The 19834-nt window shown below is 53.1% G+C and overlaps 7 protein-coding genes across 7 annotated transcripts; 3 read left to right on the forward strand and 4 right to left on the reverse strand.

Moving 5' to 3' along the window:
* Positions 1-1990: 1990 nt before the first annotated feature.
* On the reverse strand, positions 1991-4619 carry PUNSTDRAFT_106358 (terpene synthase; the record flags this gene model as incomplete). The annotated part of the gene is made up of 7 exons (XM_007386564.1): positions 1991-2239; positions 2295-2441; positions 2510-2732; positions 2785-2890; positions 2952-3100; positions 3152-3780; positions 3840-4619. 7 exons carry the CDS (start codon positions 4617-4619, stop codon positions 2066-2068), a joined length of 2208 nt encoding a protein of 735 aa, XP_007386626.1. The 3' UTR covers positions 1991-2065.
* A 196-nt stretch (positions 4620-4815) lies between these two features.
* Positions 4816-6573, reverse strand: PUNSTDRAFT_106360 (actin-like ATPase domain-containing protein). Its single transcript, XM_007386565.1, has 5 exons — positions 6460-6573; positions 6231-6400; positions 5252-6159; positions 5021-5196; positions 4816-4961 (listed from the first exon to the last, which is right to left on the reverse strand). The coding sequence occupies exons 1-5, from the start codon at positions 6565-6567 to the stop codon at positions 4860-4862; spliced, it is 1464 nt and encodes a 487-aa protein (XP_007386627.1). The 5' UTR covers positions 6568-6573; the 3' UTR covers positions 4816-4859.
* An 824-nt stretch (positions 6574-7397) lies between these two features.
* PUNSTDRAFT_136951 (cytochrome P450) lies at positions 7398-9744 on the forward strand (the record flags this gene model as incomplete). The annotated part of the gene is made up of 16 exons (XM_007386566.1): positions 7398-7584; positions 7633-7713; positions 7778-7832; positions 7885-8076; positions 8123-8271; positions 8324-8421; positions 8473-8490; positions 8541-8627; positions 8685-8709; positions 8775-8788; positions 8847-8856; positions 8907-9084; positions 9150-9233; positions 9285-9416; positions 9472-9609; positions 9660-9744. The coding sequence occupies 16 exons, from the start codon at positions 7398-7400 to the stop codon at positions 9742-9744; spliced, it is 1533 nt and encodes a 510-aa protein (XP_007386628.1).
* Positions 9745-10225: 481 nt separating this feature from the next.
* PUNSTDRAFT_106363 (NAD(P)-binding protein) lies at positions 10226-11434 on the reverse strand. The gene is made up of 6 exons (XM_007386567.1): positions 11317-11434; positions 11034-11255; positions 10916-10980; positions 10642-10858; positions 10541-10582; positions 10226-10482 (listed from the first exon to the last, which is right to left on the reverse strand). The coding sequence occupies exons 1-6, from the start codon at positions 11369-11371 to the stop codon at positions 10325-10327; spliced, it is 759 nt and encodes a 252-aa protein (XP_007386629.1). The 5' UTR covers positions 11372-11434; the 3' UTR covers positions 10226-10324.
* Positions 11435-13998: 2564 nt separating this feature from the next.
* PUNSTDRAFT_46395 (cytochrome P450) lies at positions 13999-16339 on the forward strand (the record flags this gene model as incomplete). Its single annotated transcript, XM_007386568.1, has 15 exons — positions 13999-14185; positions 14235-14315; positions 14381-14435; positions 14490-14681; positions 14731-14882; positions 14966-15036; positions 15087-15104; positions 15140-15259; positions 15310-15334; positions 15390-15403; positions 15585-15715; positions 15780-15863; positions 15910-16041; positions 16099-16230; positions 16312-16339. The coding sequence occupies 15 exons, from the start codon at positions 13999-14001 to the stop codon at positions 16337-16339; spliced, it is 1422 nt and encodes a 473-aa protein (XP_007386630.1).
* A 278-nt stretch (positions 16340-16617) lies between these two features.
* PUNSTDRAFT_90957 (L30e-like protein) lies at positions 16618-17332 on the reverse strand. Its single transcript, XM_007386569.1, has 3 exons — positions 17168-17332; positions 16816-16963; positions 16618-16759 (listed from the first exon to the last, which is right to left on the reverse strand). Exons 1-3 carry the CDS (start codon positions 17298-17300, stop codon positions 16696-16698), a joined length of 345 nt encoding a protein of 114 aa, XP_007386631.1. The 5' UTR covers positions 17301-17332; the 3' UTR covers positions 16618-16695.
* A 214-nt stretch (positions 17333-17546) lies between these two features.
* On the forward strand, positions 17547-19818 carry PUNSTDRAFT_106371 (uncharacterized protein). The gene is made up of 9 exons (XM_007386570.1): positions 17547-17734; positions 17793-17933; positions 17991-18038; positions 18094-18415; positions 18465-18611; positions 18674-18742; positions 18847-18976; positions 19030-19237; positions 19296-19818. Exons 1-9 carry the CDS (start codon positions 17703-17705, stop codon positions 19510-19512), a joined length of 1314 nt encoding a protein of 437 aa, XP_007386632.1. The 5' UTR covers positions 17547-17702; the 3' UTR covers positions 19513-19818.
* Positions 19819-19834: the final 16 nt, after the last annotated feature.

Below are 19834 nucleotides of genomic sequence, written 5' to 3' on the forward strand. Positions count from 1 at the left end.
CCTTAGTTATTCGACCCATGCACGCATCCACCGCGTCGCAACTACTGATCTCGGGACTCAGTCGATCTTCAAGTTCATCCCTACTATCATGCCATTGGTCATGCCACGATGGCCAGCAGAGTTTTTGGTGAAGATGCTCGAATATATGGACGTTGATCTCTACCCGTTGCCCGCGTTACAAAAGACAACACTCTGCTGCTCGTTCAAGACGGCGACGATGGCTCCTCGGACCTCGTAACCGTACGTGGAATCCAGGGAAACATCGATCCTGACATGCTCCTCGTCAACCGGCACCGTCATCGATACATGCCTCGTTCTATGTACTCGATCTCAAGTTGCAGGCCCACGGCAACCAGTCACATTTCGGCGATTATCGTTCTGCAAGTTGTCAAGGGGTGCAATTCATGTTCACGTTCCCTGGTCCCAATGGACAAGGTGACAAAAGTCCAACGAATGCCTCTGTCAACAGAAAGATGGGCGAGAAGAGGGAGAGGAGGTGCGACGGCGGCGACATACAATGATCAAAGGGTGATAATGTTTGACGAGGGTAAAGTAACTCCCAAGGCCTTATGCATGATCAAGGGTGCGATGCTGGTGATTCAAATGCACGCTCAGGATTACTGCAAAGCGCTTAAGCGACCCCGAGCAGCCACCTGGCGCGCTACGGGATGCACCTTTTTCCTAGGCTTGTCCATACCTGCGAAGTCACTTTGTCTGTATGAGCAATCGTTTCCACGCAAAGCTTGCGTAGGATTACCTGCAGACCCGATAGGTCGCCCGCGAGTCGGCTGGGAAAATGTGGACTGCGTTTTATGGGCATAGTATTTTCATTAAAATCGTTGGTGCATGAGATGCGAGACAGCAGTATTCTGGCAGCCATCGTCAGTACACCTGATATGAACGTTGAACGTGGAATTTTGCGCAGGGTCAGGCGAACTCGGATGAGGATGCGGAAGAGCCACAACCACGCTCGCCGGCGGCATGCTCAGTACTCACCTTTGGTATTTCCAACAGAATCAGGGAATGGTCCAGAGGTTTCATATTCGCTCTCCATGAGAAGTTTAATCTGTGTTCGGACAGTTTGTAGAGGGGATTTAAACCAATGAATTCTCTCCAGCGACGCAAAGGCGTAGCGCAGCGGTCGTGGGCCGGAACAGATCGACGCTGTAATCCGTGCTGACCCGCAATCACGTTCGTCGCCTCACCGGTCCCGTCAGTTGTGGTACCTGGGAAAAAAGAACAGCTTGAATCGGGTCTTCGGTGACACAGAACACAGCTTCCCGTCGAACGTGCTTCGTTTGAGGCATTCGACTCGTTTGTCCTCACGCTGTGTCGGCAGCGCAGCAAATGCCATAGCCGGTTTCCGCTCCTCGGAATGATGGTGATGCGCCACCTCTGCTAGAACGATGTCTACTCCCTTCTTGGTGAAGCCCATCAGGAAGGCCATGACGCGGGATTCAAACGATTATGGGACTTGCGTGAGATGTGGAAATCATTGCGACTAGTACCCATTTGGCGACGGATAAAGTGTAAAAGCTGAGGTACCAATACAGTCCGCCGTCATCGCGTATGTAGCCTCGGTTCATCGCGCCAAGCAGACTTCGCATCACAATGCGATAATGACACCATGTTCATTATGAGATCTACACTTGTTTAGTATGAGCACCGGCGCCAGCGATCAAGATGGATCACGGAGCTGCCCTACGGCAAATCATAGTTAGCAGCAGAAGACGGAAGGCAAAGAGGGGACGAACACTCTTTCAGTGAGAACGAAACAGCCTAGCAGAGTAGCGTCAGAACAGCAGAACACCATGGTCATCGAGAATCGCTGCTGAGTTGCACTTCAACCGAGAGAAGGTACGGTTGAAGATAACTATCCACTATGTTGCCCCTGGTAACGAGGGCTTTTGTTTCAGATGCGCGCACCGAATGATTCTCGGTTGCGGTTCAGAATGAGCCTGTTGGTCTTCTCTGATTTCTGAAAAAGCATGGTATATTGGAGAAGTTACAAAAGTGAGAATGAAGCAGCAGTGAATCAGGGGTGTAAGGCTCAAGTCAACAGAGGCTATGGATGCCCGTTGGCGTAGACGTTGGTGCTTTTCTTCGCCTTTAGTTGTTCCAAGTACGTATGCGCCTTCCCGAGCATCCATATCGTAAAAGAGAACTTGAAGTTCGGGTAGGAGATCGCGCAGTTTTTGTTGAACACGCCCTCGATCGCTTCCTGCGCCCACGATCCGTCCTGAGTCGCATTTGTCAGTTCTCAGTCGGATTATCAACGGGCGAGAATCGCGCACGGGAAGCTGCCTGGACATAACCAATTGCACGGCGCGTTCGATGGGCTCCGGGTGCGGATACCGTGCGTACATCAGCGCCATCGCCGCCCAGGACGTCTGGACTACCTGCGTCTTCTCATGCTCCACCCAGGCGCTGACCTCGCAACTCTGCGGCCATGACGAAGGGACAAGTTAGCAAACAAATCAAACCATTCGTCCGTCAAGCACGGACTGACCTTGTAAGACTCGCCCCAGCCACCATCTGATCTTTGCCTGCGGACGAGCATGTCGCAAGCTCTCCTCGCCGCCGGGCTGTTCTCATACGTCTCCCCGACCAAGCTCAAGGACTCGAGCGCGAATTGGGTGGCATAGGTAATGCAGATGCCCCACGAGCCAATCCAACCACCGTCAGGCGTCTGCGATGCGTGCAGGTATTGGATAGCGCCTTCGAGAGTCTTTCTGCAAACACTTGTCAGCTACATCCTGTCATGAGTCTGTGTTTTCAACGCACTCAATATCGGCGGAGCGGTAATGGGGGTCGTGCTTGCGGAAGATGGACAGAGCAGTGATGGCGCTCGTTGTGCACTCGGGATAGGCGTACTCGATCATGATGTCGCCTACCAGGGACGTCGCGTTGAGAGTCAGTTGCAGCGACGCAGCAATCTGGAGAGGGCATACCGAAGACCTCCGCTGGGTTCAACCACTCCAGCCACGCGGGACCACGAATTAGTTCATAGGATGCGAAGCCACCACTAGGATTTTGCATGGTCAGGATTGTGTCGACTGCATCCCGAAGGCGATCTTCAGATATCAACTTGGGCGTGAAGCTATGCTTCGCTTCGTCAGAAGATCCGCAGAAGTCGAACGGAACCACTTACTCTAGATCTTGGAGGTACAAGACCGCCTTCAACCCTTCACCAGTGCAGTCGCTAACCGTATAGCCCTGCTCTTTGGTGCTGAAAGGCCAAGCGCCCTTCGTCCGGTGACGGTAGCTCGTCTCGTAATGCTTTGGGTTCTCCCTGATCTGGCACTCGTCCAGCCACTCGAGAGCATTTATCAAGCTCTCGCGGTACTCCGGCTCGCTGCCCAGCCCGGTCTCCACGAGCGCCTGCGTGACGAAACCGACATCCCACAGCTGTGAGCCGTTTGTCCCGCACATCATCATTCCCTCGGCGCCGATCCACATGAAGTCCTGCCTCTTCTCCATGTGCAGCTTATAGCTTTCCGCGGAAGGGCCATCGACGTGGAAGCGCGCGATGAGGTTCATCATTTTCGAAACCGGGCCGAGGGTCTGGTAACCTGTGTTTTCATCTTCAAGGACGATGAGGTGGTAGCAGCGGTCCAGGGCCGCTTTACGCAGAGAAGGAATGGGGTTTGATTCGTAGATGTTGAGAAAGATGGAGATGAAGTCGAAGACCCGGGAGTGGGGCATGTAGAGGTCAAGGGTGCAGATGTTGTTCCGCTGAGCTGGCCAATTGATGGACTCGTATTGTTGAACGTACAGTTCCTGTAAGTTCGGAACCATGAGTATGTTGATGGCCGTATGGTAGAGACATGGGTATTCACCTGGCGCAAAGCTCGAGTAAGGTCGTTCAACGGGTGTGTAAACCGGATGCCCTGGAGGTACGACATAGGTACCTGAACCGTCCGCACATGTATCCACCACCTATGCGGATGAACAGGCACCCAATCGGGCAATAACCACAATTCGGGCAACGAGCTGTTGTTCCCCTCCCACTCGTACACCCCCAAGATCGACAGCCAAAACTTGCCCCACGCCGGCGCACCCGTCGCGCCCCCCATCTTGTGCAACGTTCCGCGCGCCTTCACCAAAGCTGGATGCTCCGCCGAGACCCCAAGTAGACGGAGCACGACGTAGTTGAGCGCGGTGCCGAAAACAGTCGAGTGCCCTTCGATGTGGATGCCCCATCCCCCGTCTTCTGGGTGCGCGCGGTTGAGGAGATACCGTATCATCTCCAGGCGTTCTTCGTTCGTGAAGGGCATGCCGGTGACATAGCTCCCAATGACGAGGCCCGGAAGCAGGAACATTGGTCCGCCGTACTCGCCTGGCCAGTGCCCGTCGTCAGCCTGCAGATGCTTGTAGAAGGTGTATCCATTCCTTGCGGCCTCCAATGGGGTCTTCGGTGGGGGTAGAGAAGGTAAACCCGTAGGTAGACCGAGCCAGTACTTGTCTAGCTCCTTCTGCGGCCACGACGCGAGCTCCGTGTCGGACAGGTAGTGCCAGGTGTGTCTTCCACCCTCAGAACTACGCAGGCGCCATCGAGAGTAGTCCGTAAACGGCTGACTGGCGTCGACCGGCACGTCGACGGGAGTGTAACAGGCCATGTTCGTTCACCGAGTCCATCGTACGACTGCGAAGGTATACTCAGAGTAGCTAGATGTAACGTGACCGCGGCCCGCGCGAAGTCCATCCACTTCAGGAAGGGATCAGGATGCGAAAATGTAGATATACCACGCCATGCAAGAGCCGTCTAGTTGAATCCATAGAGGCGAGCACGCGGCCTAATGTGGAGGGATTGACAAAAAGAATAAGCAGTATAATGATTATGATAAACAACGCGGTGGCTACAACAGAGAAGGGGAGAATTCCAAAATCGCATGTGGACCCTTGGCCGAATAGTCAACCTTGCTGAGGAAGTTCTTCGCAAGAGGATCGTTGAAGGTGATCTGGTCGTTCGTTGAGTAATCTAGCCGGAGAGGAAATTTTGCAGTCGCAAAGAACACACCTTAGCCACAATACATGCCCCGAGGAAAGCGGCGTATCCTTCCCCGGTCTCGCGGTACTCCGCAAAGTACTCGGGGACCTTGATCGTCCTGATATATTTGGTCTGTACCTCATTTTGTTGGTCCGGGCTGGAGAGAATGTATGTGGCTAGCCGAGTCTGCAGGGCTATACCAATTCCTGAACGTCCAATGAGATGCGGTATGGCAAAACATCGTGAAAGGACAAGAATTACCTTTCACTTTACTGGTCACCTCTCCGGTGACAAACAGCCCGCCATAGATGTACTGTCGCTGGTCAACGTCGGCCAACGACACCGCCTGCGCGACGACATCCTGCAAGCCCAGCAGAGGCACCTCCCTTCCCGTTCCTTTCCAGTATTCCATCCCCGCCACCAAACTCGGGTTGAACAACGGCTCGCAGAACCTATGCCTCTCTTTCCCAATCGTGATATCCTTCTCCCGAAACGTGATCGTGACCAGGTCGAGAGCCTCGATCTCCCGCGCGCGCGCGAGCTCCTGTGCCGTCGCCGTTTTGTTCTGCTTTTTCTTCATCCCGGACTCGATCACAGCCTTCTCCTTCCCCGCGACGACGATGGCCGCGATATCCGTTACGCCGTCCTCGGACTCAAACACGTCTCCGGCCCCTGCCACCGCGGGCGCAGCCTTGATGAGGCCCGAGACGCGGATCTGGCGCGCGAGAGCGAGAAGGTCCGCGTCGAGGTCCGGGTTCGGCGGCGATGCTTCTGAGGATGAGGTCGATGGTGATGCAGACGCCGAGGTGTTTAGCGTGCCCATGACAGATGAGTTCGCTCGAAGGAGGTGGGCCAGGTACCGCTCGCAGTCTGCGGCGCCGACGGCAACAGACGACCGTGCGGGGTGGAGCACGATCCCGTCGAGGATCGGTGTGATGTCCGTGTGGTACTCGTCGATGTCGACGATGAGCCCGCTCAGCGCGTTCGCGGCGTAAAGCTGTGCTGTCGGGCGCTCGAGGATCGCGAACGAGGCGACATTGAAGCGTTCGAAGAAGACGCGCGCGGCGTTCTCGTAGGCTGACCGTGACAGGCCGGCGGGCAGGGTGAGGAGCACCGGAGATTCATTTTGGGCGCGTTTCAAGTGCAAGCCAGTAAATAGCGCATACTTCCTGTAGAGTACGGAGTCGTCAGAGGCATGACCTTGTAGCAACCGCCAATGAGACATAGATTTGCGACATACCACAGTGCCTCAGCTTGTATCCAGTCTTCCACATCCCCGTACTGGAAAGGCCAGAATATATCTAGCTCTTGCCCCGCCGCTATGGCGTCATCGAGTTGTGGTCCAACGACGTAGTCGGTTACTTTGGGTGTCGCAATCCCCTTACGCACGCCTACGCGGGCCTGTATTTCCTGCGTTGGTGTCTCAAAACGTGTCCAGACCATAGAGCGAGCGAGTGATGATCACTGACCACCGAGGGTATCTGAAGGAGTTCATGCAAGCCAAGTCCCGCTCGAACGCTCGTACGCGCGGTGTCGACCACGACTATGCTCGAATCGCGAAAAGCAATGTTGGACATTGGCCGCGGCGAAGGGAGGGCACCAGTCACGTTACTCTGCCGAGACGCGTTGAAGAACTCAAAATCAGATAGGCGCTCGGAGCGATCAACGCCGACCGAGGGTTAACTCAGTACTTATTTCTCCGCACACCGACTTTCTGTGCTGAGGTATTGAATGCACATCACTCGGTTTTGCCGCCTTTGGGGGACTGTCGCCAGCGAGACTCAAGAACGGATGAGTATGCGCCACGTGCAGAGCGCCATCAAACGTACCGTCTGTACCCTCGAATCAGGGATCTGAGCTGTCTGAAGCCGAATCTCTGAAGGACAATCGCGGACCGCGGAGTTGCTGGAAGTAGGCTTGGAGCGTCCCAGCTGACTCAACCGTAACCCGTCCCACTGCTAGGAAATCGTCACCTCCTTTCTCAGGGCGATAGGAGGAGTACATAATTAGCAACTCTTCTTGACGCCACTTGCTTAAGATGATGATATAGCCGTGCGACCACTTATTGGCTTGCTGAGGCCATCTATAGGTCGCCGGGCTACTGCGTAACCTTTAGTTGCTCATGTATCCAACACCATGATGCAGTTAGGCTTCCTGCGTTCACGCCTTGTGCATCACGACTGTTCTATCGTGGCGTTATCTGTCTTCAAGAAGGCATGTTGGAGTATCTTTTCTCTCATGCTGTCGCCATTCTTCGCTTCCATCTACCACAGTCGCAGCCAGGGTACTCGTCCCACCGTCATGTCATGTCAGACTCAGCCTTGGCCTTGTCAAATGCAATCTCACGCCGTCTGCTACTTAGACCTGAGTGTCTCATACCTCATCAGGATCCAGCAACTGTTACTCGATGATCACCGTCTTAGATGCCACTGTCGGCGTACTTGCAATATACATCAGCTACAGGCTGTTCAAGCAAAACCTTCGCGCCCTCCCCCGTCCACCGGGGCCAAAGGGTTATCCTATCGTAGGCAATTCGCTGCAGATTCCATCTAATCACCCATGGGAGAGGTATATGGAGTGGGCCAAGCAATATAGTACGTCAACTATGATCGGCAGGGTCATCTGCTGACGAGTTGTATCAGACAGTGACATTATTCGGCTTATCGCTCCTGGAAGCGAGATCATTATCGTCAGTTCGATGGACAAAGCTGTTGATCTCTTTGGTCAGTTCGCCTGCTCTCACTCGTCTGAGGGAAAATCAGTGATGATAAGCTCGGTGTTGTGCAGAGAAGAGATCCGCAATATTCTCGGACAGACCATATCTCCCAATGATTTGCGGATTGTAAGCACCGACTGGCGCCAGTCTGCCCTGACATCTGATTTTTTGTTTGTAGGATTGAGCTATCCCGTTGGAACCTAGCTCTGATGCCCTACGGAGACCTATGGAGAGACACGCGGAAGGGATTTCATCGGTATCTCGGTTCGCAGGAGATGACATCTGTCCGCCCGAAGGTGCTCGAGTACAATCATAAATTACTTCGGAAGCTGCTTTCTGAGCCGGCCGAGTTTCTTGCGCACGCTCGCGCGTGAGTAGACCGATAATTGTTCTCTTGTATTCTCACTGCTTTGCAGAGCTCCGGGGGCGCTGATATTAAACGTTGCATACGGATTCAAGATCGCAGACTCAGATGATCCCTGGCTTCATCTTGTGGACTCCGCAAACGAGGGACTCATAGCTGCAGCCATCCCGGGTGCATTTCTGGTGGACTTGCTACCATTCCGTGAGCCATAACGACAAAGATAGTCTCACTCCTAACTCGAGGACGATCACAGTGAGATGGGTTCCAGCATGGTTCCCAGGAGCTGGATTTCAACGTACGGCCAGAGAGCTAAGAAAACTCAATGCAGACGTGTATACCTTGCCATACGAAGTGAGCCACGTCTGCGGATGGAGAGGATGATCTGATCAGCGTATTGTGCAGGATGTGAAACGCCAGATTGTTCGTTATTCATGACGATGATATATGCCCGTGTGACATGATTGCGCCAGTTACACAAGGGATCCGCGCCTGAATCAGTCACGCAAGCTATGCTTTCGGGTCTCGACGTGACCAACATTACCGAATACGAAGAACACGTAATGAAGGTTAGACTGTTGAATACGTCCCGAGTCATGATCAATGTTTCAGCATAGTGTGTGCCTGGAATCATGTTCTCCGGTACGTTGTTAACTCGCCTGCGAATCAGTATGATGATCTGACGCGGTGCTCACCGTCGGTTATAGCTGGAGCAGACACGGTACGTAGACCGCACCTCAACGTGTCTATGCATTTTCATCGTCTGTTACTGCACACAGACCGTAGCTTGTCAGTGAACAAACAGCGGACTATTCGGGACACGCTAACAGATTTCACAGCGTTGAAAACATTCCTCTTGGCGATGATTATGTACCCTGATGTGCAGCAACGTGCACAGGATGAAATTGATGTTGTACTGCACGGTGAACGACTACCGAACTTTGACGATATGTCAACCATGCCATATACGACAGCGTTGATGAAGGAGGTATTAAGATGGCATTCTCCCACGCCGCTGTAAGTTGCTCTCGCCAATTTAGTGCATGTATCATACCCAGATTGAACTTGTATGATTTTCACAGGGGTGTCGCAAGGAAGAACACCGAAGACGATGTATACGATGGATGCTTCATCGCAAAGGGTAGTATCGTAATACCCAATGTATGGTGCGTGAATGTGTTCCCTTTGCCGTGATGATCATTTGGTGACGAACTCAGGGCGATATCTCGAGACCCAAAGTTTTATCCAGGTGATCCTGACTCTTTTAGACCTTCGCGCTTTCTCGATGCATCAGGTCAATTGGATCCTTCGGTGCTGGACCCGACTGAGTTCTTCTTTGGCTTTGGTCGGTGAGTACGCTGGATTTTCAGACGCACCTGCGGAGTCCTAATGCACACATCATAGCCGAATCTGCCCCGGGCGTTATCTCGCTCAAGATTCGATGTGGATCATGATGTCCTCGATCCTGGCAGTGTTCAAGATATCCAGGCGGAAGGAAGACATTGGGGTGAACCTGGAGCGGTACACTACCGGTATCATCATGTAAGCTCATAATACTACGCCGGTGAAGGCCCCCACTCAACTTTTCTCAGATCTCCGGAGCCTTTCGAGTGTATCATTGAACCGCGGTCACCCCAAGCGGAGCAGCTAATACTGGCACAGGTGGAAGCATTGTAACGGTACATATGAGAGGGACAAGCTTCAATCCAGGAGACACATTCTGTAGCTGGTTGGTTCCAACTCGTGACCATACATTGCCCACCGAATTGATGCGCCCATACGACAAAGGGGCACTAATGTCATGCCATGTTTGGTATTGTGTCGAGCGCACCACACGCTAACCCATGGCCAGATAGTATCTCCCGACATTCTGCAATATCACTCTATCGTCATCCAATGCGAATTCTCTTGTGTTTTCGTCGATGAAATATGCTGACGCGCGTTGCGCGACGCTCAGATGCTCACAGATGGGCCATCGCTACACCTTACGCTCCTGCTCGCATCGAAGTGCCTTTTCAGCACCCTGGCCTGACCTCACACGACCAATCGATGACTCCCATGGCTCTGCAGATGCCTCACGCGAATATACCGAAGGCCTACACGAATATATTCTGACCGGAGACACGCTAACAATCTATGATCATACATTAGTCACCAAATCAGCGAGTGAATATATATGAGGGGGGTGGGGTGTATTAGTACTGTGACAGTGTTAACACTAGCTATCTCCAAGTCATACCATGGGTTACTCCATGATCTACCACTCCAGACGGTTTCCGTCGTGATTCATGAACTGGCCCCCGGCACTCTCGCGTGTGGCCCCGTCTATCAAAGTAACAATCTGGCCTGCGACCACCTCCGGTGGGACGAACTCGGCCTGCGCGAGCACGTCGTCCTTGGCGCATGCAGCGACAGCTGAGGTATATAATCAGCGCTCCTGGTTGGCGATCACAACGTAACACAAAACACGCACTCATGCCGGTATCCACCGCACCGGGGTTCAGCGGGAACACGACTAGCGTGCAATGCGTCAACACGTGAACGGCAGCAGTGCTACAGTGAGCAAGAACGCACCGAGACCGTCGCTCTCGTGCTCATAGTGCAACTTGCGCGCCATCCAGTTCAGGGCGGCCTTGCTGGCGCTGTACGCAAAGAGTTTCAGTCCAAGCGGTGGGGCGAGCGTTATACTGCCTCCATATGAGGAGACGGGGATGAATTTGGGCGACTTGGTGTTCGCGACGAGAAGCGGATAGGTCGCCTGGAAAAGCACTAACGTGCCGATCAGATTGACCTATGGACCAAATTTAGCGGTGAGGACGGAGAACCAGTGTCGGCGATCCGTACGAACCTCCATGTGCTCCCTGACAGCTTCCGGAGACTCGTCCAACACCCTATTGACCGACGATAAGACACCTGTTGGCGTACTTCAGGCCATCAACTCGCAACAACATCGGAACGGCACCTACCAGCGTTGGCAACCACTACGTCCAACCTACCCGCCAGCCGCTTGATCTCCTCCACCGCTGCGTCGTTACCCTGCCGATCTCCAGAGACCAGCTTCACGACGTGCAGCTTCCCGGGATATTTGTCCGCCAGGGCGTGCAGATCCTTGGCAGCGGACGGGTTGCGCGCGCCGGCAAAGACGACGGTGTCCGGTTTCGCTGCGATTTCTGTCACGATTCCTAAACCTAGGTGAGCAGTATCTGTGTTAGGAAGGGGATCAAATGGACGCGGGACGGCTTCACGCACCGATTCCGCGATTCGCGCCCGAGACGAGCCAAACAGTTGGATGGTTACTAACCATGGCCGCAGATGCTGGTCAGCGATAGGGAGTTATCCAGTGGTGATCCGACTAGGGTTCTTATATTCGTGCCGAGGCTGATGTGGGGCTCCGAAGATCCTGGGAGGACTTGATCCGCGGCATCCTTGATCGTCCGAGGCGTCTGTGCTACGCATGATACGGGTCCCGTCCGTCCATTATGAATGCCTCCCTCGCGTTGGCAAATCCTACCATCATGCACGACATATCAGACTTGTTAGTAGCTATCAAAGATGTAGATTGTACGCCGACGCACCAGTCGGACTGCATCTCGAGCTGCGACGTGTATACAGCAGTGTGAGTTACAGTTCTGCGTTGGCCTCAATCCTGACTTCTTCGGGGATATGATGTCAGAAGGTCGCGCATTGCCAGGCCGCGCACTTGCGTGGCTCGTCGGCTCCAGCAACCCGAGACGTAGGTCGGGAACCAGTGGACAAACTTGTAGTTAACGTTCAACCGGGCGAATATCGTGTACAGCCACCACAACTTGCTCGATCGTCTTGTAAACGTGAGTAAGGGGGCGCCAAGCGCCGCGTCCGACTCCCCCATGAAAAGGATCCCGGGCAGGAGACAACGCCGGTCCACAGTGGAAAGGCACTGGCTGATGTACTCAAAACCGACAGGCTCCTGCGCTGTGTGCACACCACATCTTCTTTTGACCACCCACAACTTCGGTAACTACTAACTACTACCGTATTGTACATTTTTCTTCGGATTAGATCTGGGCAGAATTGAGCATCTCACATACTCCCAAGGCACATCGTGCGCTGGTGCATCACCTTCCGCTCTTGAGGATGGTCTCTTAATTGTGATGCACCACAGATGATCCCATATCACTGATGAAAACTGTACTAGAGATATGAAGAAATGTATTAGTGCTCTCTAGAGATTATCTGATCGGGACTGGAAGCGAGTCAGGCACATCTTGTGGTGAAACATGGTCTCTGCAAAAGTGAACAATTTCTTCAAAATCAGCGACTCCTTTGATTCACTGGAAAACTCGGATCTAGGATATTAAAGCATGAATCTACCACCAAGTATTATATCAAGGCTTTCAGGTTTGTCCTTCATACGGGATTAATGTTTGTATCAAGGAGTGCGGCGGCACCAAGCAGTGCCTGTACACTGTACCCCAATAGGCAAGTGTCATGGTGCTTCGACGTATAGCCACTGGCGAAACCTTGAGAGACTATGATTACGTAAATAGTCATGTTTCTCCCACGATCAGTGGCAAAGGACCATGGGAAACTGCCGCGGCTAAGGCCGTTTCATCCCTGAACTGATCTCCATATTTATGTAAGCAGTCCCACACCTACAGCTGTCACGCTCCCACGCCAGAGTCAAAATCACGCTCTATCACGCCTTCATCACGCTTTGGCTGAGGGTCACGGATTTGTCACTGTGACCGAAGTGGTCGGAAAAAGAACCAACTCCTTCCCTTCGGGGGAGTCGGAATTGTTTTACACTCAATCAGGCCTAGTCATGTAAGCACCCACTGATGCCAGGTCTTCTCAACCCACTTAGCTTGCATACCTAGGCTATGACTGAGCAATCGCATCTACCTCCGGATGGAACTCATAGACACTGCACGTTGCTGGCGGCTTACAATGTCTATGCGCATGAATCCATGAAGATTGGTCGGGCACTCGACATTGTCGACCGTCCCAATTCCGATCCCATAACCATTTTGAGACCCCTTGCTACGATTTAACTGGGCATCTTGTAACCTGGATGACCTCTCCGTGGCTTCTTCTGACTCAGGGAGCTGCGATACCGACTCCATGACTTAGTGACCAACCCCACTCCCTTGAGCTTGGAACCTGAAGGTTGAACTTGCTCTACTTCTTCCCTCGTGCGCTATAACGACCTGGGCCTGCAATGACAATCATGCCCTGTCTTGTCTATCCTTAGGTGGTCCGCGCGGCTCAACTCGACGTCGCGGACTGCGAACGGACTGATTGAACCCACCCCGAACGACTTCGCTAGTACACAGTCTTTGGATGATCGGAGTCTCGCCGTCTATAACGAAAGAGTGGTGTCGGCGAGATACGACCCTGAACTTCACGCCAGCCAATGAAGATCCGAAGCCAACCCATCGGCACTCCTTTACACACGCACAAACCTTCGTCCGAAATAGAACTGTACCCCGAAATGTCATCTACGCTGCGGCGCACTTGACCGCCGCCATGTTCTGCACCCGCTGGCCCTCTTTTCCTTCCAAGCTTGGGTCAACGTACTGTGGAATGCTAAATCCGTCTCAAAGTCGAGAAACTGGCATTCGAATATTGGTCCTTCATCCAGACGAAAGACCGTGGGCACTCGTGTCAGGGCTATGGGAGACGAAGGCTTAGACTTTATGAGACCGCGAAATCATGATCACGGAGCTTTCAGTACCCCGAACATTGAGCCCAATCACATTCATCGGGGTGCCTCTCCTCTCATGCTATCTCGATCATTTGCTTCCGTTGACGGACAGAAGCAAGGCTGCCACACACATGACGGCTCAGCGAATAGCACTGCTTCAGAGCCAATACAAATCCCGCGGCATCTAAGACTTTGATAAGAGGCATCCATCCAGAGCGAACTGTTGGCTAACCGCTTGAGCTTCAACGATGATTACTGCTCTGGATACCGCTGCCGGGGCGTTGGCCCTCTTTCTCGGTTACGGGATCTACAAACGGAGGAAACAGTCCTGCCCTTTCCCCCCAGGCCCGAAAGGACTTCCGATCCTTGGAAACTCCCTGCAGATCCCCGCGAAATATCCTTGGAAGAAATATATGGAGTGGAGCAAACAGTTTGGTCAGTCCTGTCGAATCGTGATATCACATCTGTTGATGGGTTAACACAGATAGTGATATCATCCACCTTACCGCACCCGGAAACCACATCGTCGTCCTTAACTCTTTGGAGGCAGCTATCGACCTGTTCGGTGCGCCCGTTATTCTGCACGCGCGATGCTGGCACCCATTGGCCATGTTTTTGCGTTCTTCGCAGGGAAGAAATCGACGGTGTACTCCGATAGGCCATATCTTCCTATGGTCTGCGATCTGTAGGTGCTAGCTAAAACGAACCGCACTGGGAGGCCACTGACCTCGCACAACAGGGTCGGGCTTTCTCGATGGAATCTGGGTTTGATGCCGTACGGAAGCGATTGGAGAAACGCGCGGAAAATGTTCAATCAGTATCTCGGCCTGCAAGAGTCTAGACTACAACGCCCGAAGATGGTCGAGTATACACACAAGCTGTTACGCAGGTTGCTATCGGAACCAGATCGATTTCTTGAACATGTTCGCACGTAAGCTTTCGAGCACGGAATTTACTTCATCCGTTTGATCGCCTTCCAGAGGTCCGGGAGAGTTCATCCTAGACGTGGCGTATGGAATCAAGGTCGCGGAACCGAAGAACGATTCGTGGCTTGAGCTCGCAGAAGCGGCCAACGAGGCAGCCCGAACCGCATCCGCTCCGGGCCATTTCCTGGTGGACCTCCTTCCCTTTTGTGAGTCGCCAGGCTCCACGGTCTTCTCTCTCGGGTGAGACTGAGCATATCTGCAGTAAAATGGGTTCCTGTCTGGTTTCCAGGCGCCGGGTTCCAGCGCATCGCCAGGGAGCTGAGGCAGCTTAACGAAGACATGTACTCTCTTCCCTTTGAGGTGGGCTTTGACTTTTCACGTGGTGCTACATACTGAACACGGACGCGCAGGATGTGAAACGCAGAATCGTACGTGTTCGACTCTCTGATAGTTACTATCACAGAACTACCCTCATCGTCGCGCCAAGACACTTGAAGGGTCCGCACCGGAGTCCATAACGCAAGCCATGCTTGCCGGCCTCGATGTGACAAACATCCCCGATTATGAAGATTACTTGATGAAGGTACAATTTCTCGACATCTCATGCCATGGTGCTCGGCTCAACATGGGCAGTGTGTGACGGGAGTGATGTACTCAGGTACGCAATATCTGTGTTCATAAGTGTATAGCCAAAAGTTCATCGATCACTGCAGCTGCATCCGATACCGTAAGCTATTAGAAGTCCCAAGCTTAACGAAAGCTAATTGCCGTCTACTGACACGCACTGATAGACAGTCTCCTGTCAGTGAACGCAGTTCTGTGACGGTCCATCTCGACGGCTGAAAGCTACATTCCGAACAGCGATGAAAACATTTTTCCTTGCGATGACCTTGTTCCCCGAAGCTTAGGAACGCGCACAGGAAGAAATCGATTCTGTCGTACACGGGGAACGAGTGCCGGGAATAGAGGATATGCTATCACTGCCATACACTACGGCGTTGGTGAAAGAGGTGATGCGGTGGTATCCGCCTACACCACAGTAAATCGTCGACTCAGCCAATCATCGCACCCTTTCATACTCACGAATCATATCTATGGCCTAGGGCGGTCGTTAGGCGCAACACGGAGGACGATATCCATCGTGGCTACATTATCCCGAAAGGAAGCATCATAATCCCTAACGTTTGGTAAATTGTCTAGTATCTTGCCCAATGCTTTCACTCAATCGTGCAGGGCGATGTCTCGAGACTGCAAGGCGTACCCCGGTGATCCTGGTGTCTTCAGGCCTTCGCGCTTCCTCGATGCATCTGGTCAAATGGATTCTTCAGTCCTCGACCCAGCAGAATTCATCTTCGGTTTCGGAAGGTAAACGCAGCGTTTTCCATCCTACCAACATACCGACGTTCACCGCGTTGCTCCAAGGCGAATCTGCCCCGGGCGATACTTGGCTTATGATTCTATGTGGACCATGATGGCGTCGATACTAGCCACGTTCAAGATATCGAAATGCAAGGGAGAAGAACCCCTGGAGCTGTACACAACCGGTCACATCATGTAAGTGCACGGCCAAGCATCAGCAGACTCGAAGTCTGATTTCCATCGAGATCGCCGGAGCCTTTCAAATGCCTGATTCAGCCCCGATCGCGTCAACATGAACAATTGATCCTGTCGCAGTCCGCCTCGTTCAAATAGCTGAGCAAGCGCGATGACACATGCGCGCTCGATTGAAACTGGACTAGGGTGATGCCATACCGTCGGTCTCGAAGAATGTATGATGTAGTCATGCGCGATGCTGTTTGATGCCCTCTTGCTACCAAGGCTCACTTTGCCGGCCTGCAAGTGGAATCCCAGCCCGTGTCGCGTTGTGGCATTCCAACGCCGAAAGCGATATCACGCTGCTCTAGTCTTCGCCTGGCGCGCATTGGATACACGACCGATGAGGAGCCAAAGATGGCTGCGAATGGATGCTTATATCATAACAAATGATAGTCATACAGCATGGCGTAAGATAGCGATACTTCATGCCTGAGCCTCAGTGACGCTGAGCAAGTCAGAGTCACCCTGGTCGCTGATGGTCATGACGCTGTAGTCGAAGTATGTCAGCAAGGGTCATCGAATGCCGAGTAGATCACGACATACCCAACGCGGAAGAGCTTGCCGGCAGCAGTGCCGAGCGCGACGTTGGTGCCCGCGAAGTGGTGCACGGTCGTTTTGGAGAGCATGGCGTAGTACTCAAGCTCGGACTTGCGCAGGGGCGGGCAGTTGCCAGCGATGAGGACAAGCTTGGCTAGTGGTTCGAACGACCGAAACCGAGTCCGATCCATAGACAGCAGCCGAGCAAGTTATAGGATCAAGTCAAGCAGCAGCAAGCGACAAAGATCCACAGAAGGAGCGGTCATGAAATTAAGCACAAAGGATACGTCAGCTCAGAGGACCTTCTCGGCATCACGCTCCAGTCCCCGGGAGGATAAGCCAGGGAAACGGTGCTCACCCTTGCCGTTGCGCATCTGCTTGAGCGCCGACTTGTACCCGAGGGTGTACTTGCCGGACTTGACGACGAGCGCGAGACGCGCAGCGATGGACTCGGTCGACTTGGCGGCCTTGGACTTCTTGGTGGGGGCCATCGCGGTCGTCGGGTGGATGTCTTGAGGGAATGGGCGGAGGGAGTTGGTCGTTCGGAGAGATTCCGCGTGGAATGGGCTGTATAGTAGGTTCTCACGATCAGATTGGACGCTTACCGGACCTCCAGTGCCCGGGGGTCCAGTATGCGCTTTGACTCCGGAGCCTGCCTTCGGAGTCCCACGATTGATCGGCACGCGCAACTGGGCCATCCACGTTCTGCTGACGCTTGATTCGCTCGACCGCCTCTTGCGCTGTGCGGTGACCACTACTGGACCGCAATCTCATCTCTTAGACTGAACAGTTCTTTTGCGTTGCTTTCTTTCACATCTGAGCCACTGCTTGATTCATAACCTACGTACTACCCTTCTTCGTACTCGAACGACGCCTGACACACCAACCTCGCGATGTCCTCGGATACTTGGCCGCCTCAGTTGAAGTATGTGGATCATCCGACAGGATGAATAGTGACCCGAATTGTGATATACCACCCGCAGAGAATGGGTCGCGAAATGCTTGGGCCAGATGACGGACGGCAACAGGGCTGAAGCTCAGGCTGAACTAAGACAGGTAATCGCTGACGCTTTCACCGCCAAGACCCTCTGGACGACGGACTGGGCAGGCGTACAACTGAAGAGGTGGCTCCTGTGTTTCTTTTTTTTGTTCCCGTGACTACGCTAATCGTCTTAATCCAGCTTGCAACCGAAATCGCCGCCCGGACTCAACGGGTTGAAGCGCAAATCGTGAGTCGTTCAGTGTGGCTGCCTTCCACGCTTCTCGTACCAACTCACCTGAAAGGTTGTTTCTCCCTAGTGCGGAAATACCACTACAGACCAAGAAAGCCAAGAAGGCACAGAAGAATCTGCCGGTAGTACCAGATTTCAACGATCAAGCCGCGCTCAGTCGCCGAGCCCAGCGGTTCCGACGTGAGCACGAACTCGAACGGAAGAAGAATCATCACGGTCATCTTTTTCATAACGCCGATGCCTCTCGCTCATTTTCTCCATCTTCCTTTGCTGCGGATGATCCTGAGGCCTCTTCGAATACCATGGACTGGGATCGCTTTGCGATCGTTGGAACATCGAAGGAAATATTTAAGGATTATTTACGTCTAACATCAGTACGTCTTCCGTTCCCACCGATGCCGACATGCTCATCGTGCTCTCCAGGAACCGAAACCAGAGCAGATCCGTCCTTTCCCCGTCCTACAACAGACCCTGGCGGCTCTCAAACAGCGATGGAAAGAACAAGCATCCGGTCAAACGAGCTATAATTGGATATGTAGCCAGTTCAAGAGCTTACGGCAAGATTTGACTGTAGGGTGTCCTTTTGCGTACGCTTAGGGTGGTTCCTCGCTGACGCATGCTCTCAAATCTAGGTTCAACGCATCAAGAATGACTTCACCGTACAAGTTTATGAAATACACGCGCGAATGGCTTTAGAAATCGTGCGTTCGCGATGTTGTACTGATACGCTGCTCATGCCCTCCTTTTTCTTTTCCTGTGCATATGCGTACTTCTGCATGTTCCCGTCGGCGATCCATGAGAACAGGGTGACATGGTTGAATACAACGCTTGTCAGGCGATGCTCCGCGGGCTCTACGAGCTCGGCATCCCTGGCAAAGTGGAGGAGTTCACCGCGTACCGGATTTTAATGCTGCTCCACGGTCAAAACCGCAGCGGTGTGTTGTACTTGTTCATGATATGACCTCCACTGACTCGGGCAAATGTCCAGAATTAACATTGTACGTAGGTCAACTAACGCCTCAGCAGAAATCACATCCAGCCGTGAAGCATGCACTGGACGTGCAGCGCGCTCTTGCGACTGGCAACTACCACGCCTTTTTTGCCCTTTATCTCAATGCTCCGAACATGGGCGGATACATTATGGACCATTTCGTAGAACGCGAACGCGTCAAGGCGTTGATGGTCGTTACTAAAGCGTAGGTCGCTGCTACTTCGTCCTGGAGATGCGCTGTCCTGACCGTCCGCGTCTGGTAGATATCGGACGGTTCCTTTAACCTTCGTTCACCGGGAGCTGGCGTTTGACGACCTGCCATCCACGCGTGACTTCCTCTCTGAACTCAAGGCAGCGACATTCACCAACCCGAACGCAGCAGATAAGGATAAGGTCATCGAGTGCAAGCCGGCCGTTGCACCTCTGCAACAAGCCTTCGAAGAGAAGTACCGCAAGGTTCAGCTCAAAGGCCGAATATGATCTTCTTTCTCGACCTCAAGCTTTGACCCTGTCGTAACTCAAGACACCATCCGTTCGTTGTTCTACGCCTCGTTATCGCTTTCGTTTCCTCTCTTGTTATGGGATCCCTGGAGGAGTCGGGATTGTTCAGCTTCGCTACCTCGCCGCTCTTCCCGCAACATTGACGTCGATCAAGATGGGGGGCCGATGGGACGCGAGGAGCTGCGCAATGTGTCTGCACACGCATCGGTTAGTGCTACTCTAGGCGCGTCAATGTACATAGCAGTCGTTTCCGCAAGTCTTTCACTGGTAATATATGATTGCTCGCTCTGCTGCATGGAAG

The sequence above is a fragment of the Punctularia strigosozonata genome, assembly GCF_000264995.1.
Source record: "Punctularia strigosozonata HHB-11173 SS5 unplaced genomic scaffold PUNSTscaffold_11, whole genome shotgun sequence".
Taxonomy (NCBI): domain Eukaryota; kingdom Fungi; phylum Basidiomycota; class Agaricomycetes; order Corticiales; family Punctulariaceae; genus Punctularia; species Punctularia strigosozonata.